The 5,000-nt window shown below is 41.8% G+C and overlaps 1 protein-coding gene across 2 annotated transcripts in view; it reads left to right on the top strand.

The window, feature by feature from the left end:
* The window catches only part of LOC137431127 (procathepsin L), a 4,946-nt gene extending 1,427 nt beyond the window's left edge, over positions 1 to 3,519 (top strand). For both annotated transcript variants that reach the window (XM_078781493.1, XM_068122093.2), the window contains exons 4-8: positions 78 to 239; positions 354 to 578; positions 672 to 834; positions 955 to 1,063; positions 1,156 to 3,519. In XM_078781493.1, the coding sequence (XP_078637619.1) occupies positions 78 to 239; positions 354 to 578; positions 672 to 834; positions 955 to 1,063; positions 1,156 to 1,255 (759 nt within the window). In that variant the 3' untranslated portion in view covers positions 1,256 to 3,519. The remainder of the gene's footprint in view (positions 1 to 77; positions 240 to 353; positions 579 to 671; positions 835 to 954; positions 1,064 to 1,155) is intronic.
* The last annotated feature ends 1,481 nt before the right edge of the window (positions 3,520 to 5,000 follow it).

Raw genomic sequence — 5,000 nt, 5'->3', positions numbered from 1 at the left:
AAATGTCTTTTATGCCTTGCAATAACTTTTTTGTGCTAATAAAGCAAGTTATTTATTTTAATTATTTTTGTTCCCAGCCCCATGAAGAATTCACAAAGGTGATGAACGGCTTCTTGGGAGGTGCTCGGAGTGCGAGCAAAGCGCGAACTGGTGCGACGTTCCTCACTCCGATACTCATGCATGTTCCGGATACTGTGGATTGGCGCAAGGAAGGCTACGTTACGCGAATCCGTAACCAGGTGAGTTGGCGTACTGAATCTTTTGAAAGGAGGTGCTTACCAAGGTTAACGACTGCAGTGATAAAGATTGAGGTACTAGTGAAGTTTGTGTTATTCTCCGTGGTGTTTTCACAGGGGCCGTGCGGTTCCTGCTGGTCATTCAGTGCCACCGGCTCTCTCGAAGGACAAATGAAGCGCAAGACTGGCAATCTGGTGGAGTTGAGCAAGCAGAACCTCGTGGATTGCTCTCGGCCAGAGGGTAACAACGGTTGTAATGGTGGCCTCATGGACCAGGCGTTTCAGTACGTGAAGGACAACGGAGGGTTGGATACAGATGCTTCTTACCCATACACTGGCGAGGTGAGTTTGCCCCGGGACCTTTTCTGATCTGCAGACGTGTCCCCATCGCATGCAGTCGCTAACGAACCGATCCCAACAATTCCCGCACCCCAGGACGACAATTGCACTTACAAGTCTAAGTACAATGCTGCAGATGACGTTGGACACGTGGACCTGCCAGAGAGTGAAAAGGCGCTCCGCGATGCCATGGCAACTGTGGGGCCCATTTCCGTAGCCATAGATGCGGGACACCAGTCGTTCCAATTCTACCAATCGGGTAAGTGCAGGTTCTGAAGGTACGTCCTACCAAATGTGCTTGGATTGAATAATAGGAGGTTGTGGCTCAGTGGGATTGATTAACACCTTTACTGACTAGCGCTGGATTACCGCACTCTAGGGATCTACAACGACACCGAGTGCAGCCAAACAGCCTTAAACCACGGGGTGCTGGCCGTGGGATATGGCAACGACGAAGATGGCAACAAATTCTGGATCGTGAAGAACAGGTAAGCGGTGATGGAATAAGTAATCGAGCTCGAAAGTTAAATCCGCGAGGGGCCTTTTCACACTGATCTTCCCCTCGTTGCACTTTTCCCAGTTGGGGTTTGTCGTGGGGCGAGGAGGGATTCGTACGCATGGCACGAGACCAAGACAACATGTGTGGCATCGCTACTGCTGCCAGCTACCCGGTGGTGTAAAGCTGCTGTGCTCGGTCCTCCTGTGTCGCTGTCATCCCTGCTGATCCAAACTTGTGATCCAATTCTGTGTGCGCACACCACAATGAGCACATTATGTACTTGGTTTTTTATTTTTTTTTTTAATTTTCAGTGGTTCAGGGGGTGTTTTCACTCCCATAAAATGCCCCTATTATTTTCTGCTCATAAGACTGGTTGAGGGGCTGAAATGCACTGCTTTGTGCCTTTTTATTTTGAGCATTTTAAGGAAAGAATGTCAGGTTTTATCATGGCTGTCTTCAGTGTTGAGATCAGTTTTGATGTTTAGCTTGTTTTATTGGGTTTTTGGCCTTAACCATGCATTTGCTGCTTCTTCTAATTGATTTTGTTGGTCTTTCCAGAAGCTTTACTTTTGTTCCTGGAATAAGTGTAAATGGTGAAACTTTTGGTTTTCCTTTACTTTTTTTAAATAATAGAACTTTCCTCAATATCTGCAGCTTGGGCTTGGCCTTGTTTTGGGCGTTTTCGAAAATGTGGACTTCCCACCTGCATGGCCTGTGCCATTCACCCCAATTGACCCACTATCGGGTAGTTCATGCAATTGGAAACGTTAATTTTAAATTTCAAATGCTGAATTTTCTTAAGGATTGAAAAACTAGTTCACTCGAGTGTACTTTGAACCAAAACGTTTTAGACTCTATCGGATGCGCAATAGAACACCCCCGTTGCATTGTTCTGTTTATAAACACGGGTCGAGGCTTTTCACGGTGAATTTGTTTGCTGCCATTCCTTCGGTCTTCGAAGCATGATGCAGGTTCCGGATGAGGTTTTAAACCGTGGTGTTTTGGTTGTTGGATGCTTTTGGGCCAAGTTATCTGCGGTAATGGAATGTGGAACATCGGACTTTATTGTGCGAGGATAACCGGGCCGTGAAGGCCAAACATGATTTTCACTAATAAACAAAACTACTGCACAAAAGGAATTTGTAATGTTTAATTTTAATATTTATCGGAAATCCAAGCTTGGATGGACGAGACCTCGTATGCAAATGCATCCATCTCCGGCATGACGTACTTGTTACGATCTTTGTAGTTTTGTCGTAGTTCTGCTTTCTTTATTGCTGCCTGCCTTGTTGTTTTAATGTGTGCGATCGTTTTAACAATGTGGAGAACATTTGATCTGGCATTGATTGCACACTTCAGCCCTTTTTTCTTTTTTTTTTGGCAAGGGTGACGTCGCAAGCGAACTGGTTTCACTTCCGTTTAAGGAATCGTTGTTTTACTTCCATGTATAATAGTACCACTTCCTCTGCACACAGCTGGCCCAAAGCAGTCAGGTGGAAATGATCCCAAATGGTCAGATATGACCAAAGCAGGCCTTAGTTTTGTTTGTTGTGGACTGCATGCTGTCTGAGGTAATCATCCATGTTCATTTAATTTTTTTTAAATATACATATATTTTTGAACCTTCATTTCCAAACTGAGGTTCCCTGAGCATTATTTGCCATGTCGAATGGCATAATTTAAATGATCACACCTACTTTGGGTAAATTGTATTAAATGATCACACTATTTTAAGTCTATTGTTGCTCAGGCAGCATGACTAGGGTGATGCATTTAGATTGGTCAGATTGGGCATGTAGATTGGTCATGAGGTCCTGCATTAGCCCTTTTTTTTTTTTTTTTCCTTCCCTTTCCCCCCTCTTCCCCATAATTCCTCCTTTCCTCATAAAATACAATTTCCAAACCTACCTCATATGGCTGTTTCTGGAAACGCACTTTGTCCTCCATGCTTTAATCGCAGATGCTTTGGTGATGTATTTGTGGATGGACACGCTCCCAACAACGTGTGGGGAAAACAAGTCCAAGTGGTTTGAGGGCCCATTTTGATTTCCTGAAAAAAAAAAATCTGTTTTGAATCAATTGTGACCTTTGCCAACCCAAACCTTCCGCCGTCTACAATTTGGCCTGAACCTGCTTGCATCTGCAATTTAATATTTAATGATGGAGGCAGCTGACGATTTGCCTTTAGCCATTTGCAAGATAAATGGACCACTCCTAAATTTCCTTCATTGTTCAGGAAATGGAGGTGATGTGGCTGTTGATGGATAAGATAATTTGGTTTAACGTTTTAATGACGGAAGTTGTTTTTTCTGTTTCCTTGCGTGATCCCACATGTGTATTCAGCATTTTCTTTTTCTCCCGAGCTAAAGCCATTACATGATACATGTTTAGGTTGATATAACGACACTATTGTGACGTGATCTAAAATAAACATGATCCACGAGCCTTGCCCGTCCCTTATTTTGTGCTGCATAGTCAGCAAGCCATCCAATCGCAATGCTGTCACCTTGCTACTTTGGTAGGTGCACCATATTTATCTGATCCTCAAGTGTCTTTAATTTTTTTTCTGCCAAATCCAACTGCCACCTGATGTTCATCCACCATTTTGTGTGAATGGTGTGAAACCAAGAGTGCAAAGGCCTTTTTTTAAAGTTAATGAAATTAAATGCCAAGTCAAATAAATTTAGCTTCTCATCCCTGCCTGCTTCCTTTTTGATATCCATTATTTTTCTTTCCAGGTGTCAAAGAAAAAAAGAACCGATTCATCTTCCCAAAGTGCTTCCCTTTTTGTCGACCATACATTCCCCTCTTAAATTTACTGGAATGTTTGCACGTTTTTATTTATTTATTTTTGAGGCTGGAACCCAGACCAATAATTTTGTGGTTCTGATGAGCCTTGTCTTCATGCAAATGAAATCGAAAACACGTGAAATATCACTTGGGTGCGTTCGACACTAATGGAGTGCTGAAAAATAAATAATGAATTATGTAACAAATGCAAAACAAAAACCCACATCTTTTGGTTTCGTTGTAATAAAATTTTAAAACCACAAAACTGTGGCCAGCCTGTACTTCCTTCCTAAACCTAACATTATCTTGTATGCAATGTTAGGCAGTTTTTTTTCTTTGCTACTTAGCTACAATAACCCAGATTGGGTAAGTTTACCCAATCAAAATGTCACTCATTTTAATCTCCTCAAGCACCAGGTGAATGCAGCTCAACACATTGCTTATTGAACCCGTTTTAAGCTCTTTCAACCAGCACAAGAAAAGCCTTTTTTTCTATCATATTTTTTACCATGGGCTACGGCTAGTTTCTCCACATTGACGTCAGGCTCAGATTGGACCAAAGCAGTAATTCATGTAAATGGACAAACATTTGAACCAAAGAGTAAGTTGCCCACACAGGTTTCTAAACAAGGTAGGGATGAGTCGGCAAAAATGCAAATGGCGCCCATCACAGAGCCGGCAAGCTGGAAGCAACAATTCACACTTACTGCCACGTCTGATGCGATCTAAATGCTCCAATGGTGGTGAGGTGGTCAATTTGAAACTTTGGTCAATATATGCAGCTTTTTGATGCTTTGGGTCCAGAATAAGGATTATTAGAATTAGATTATAAACATTATTTATTATTATTAGATTACAAACAAATTATTAGATTATAAACAATAAGAATAAGCACCCAAACTATATTCCAGACAGTTACAAAAACTAGATTTTTTTCAAAGCACATTTTAGGGGTCATGACCTTCAGCGACCTCAAAATGACCTTCAGGATTATAATTTTAAAAATGGAACCCTATTTTATTGTACTCTTCACACATTTTTGATGTAATATAGCTTGGGTGCCAAGATTTATCATGAGATTCCCATGAGTTGTTGATGTAATTTATTCCTTGTTTTGTTGGTGTTGGTGGCCTGGT

Source organism: Myxine glutinosa, chromosome 7, assembly GCF_964187855.1.
Source record: "Myxine glutinosa chromosome 7, kmMyxGlut1.1, whole genome shotgun sequence".
NCBI classification, from domain to species: domain Eukaryota; kingdom Metazoa; phylum Chordata; class Myxini; order Myxiniformes; family Myxinidae; genus Myxine; species Myxine glutinosa.
Note: the sequence above shows the minus strand (reverse complement) of the source record. Positions and strands in the feature narration are given on the sequence as shown.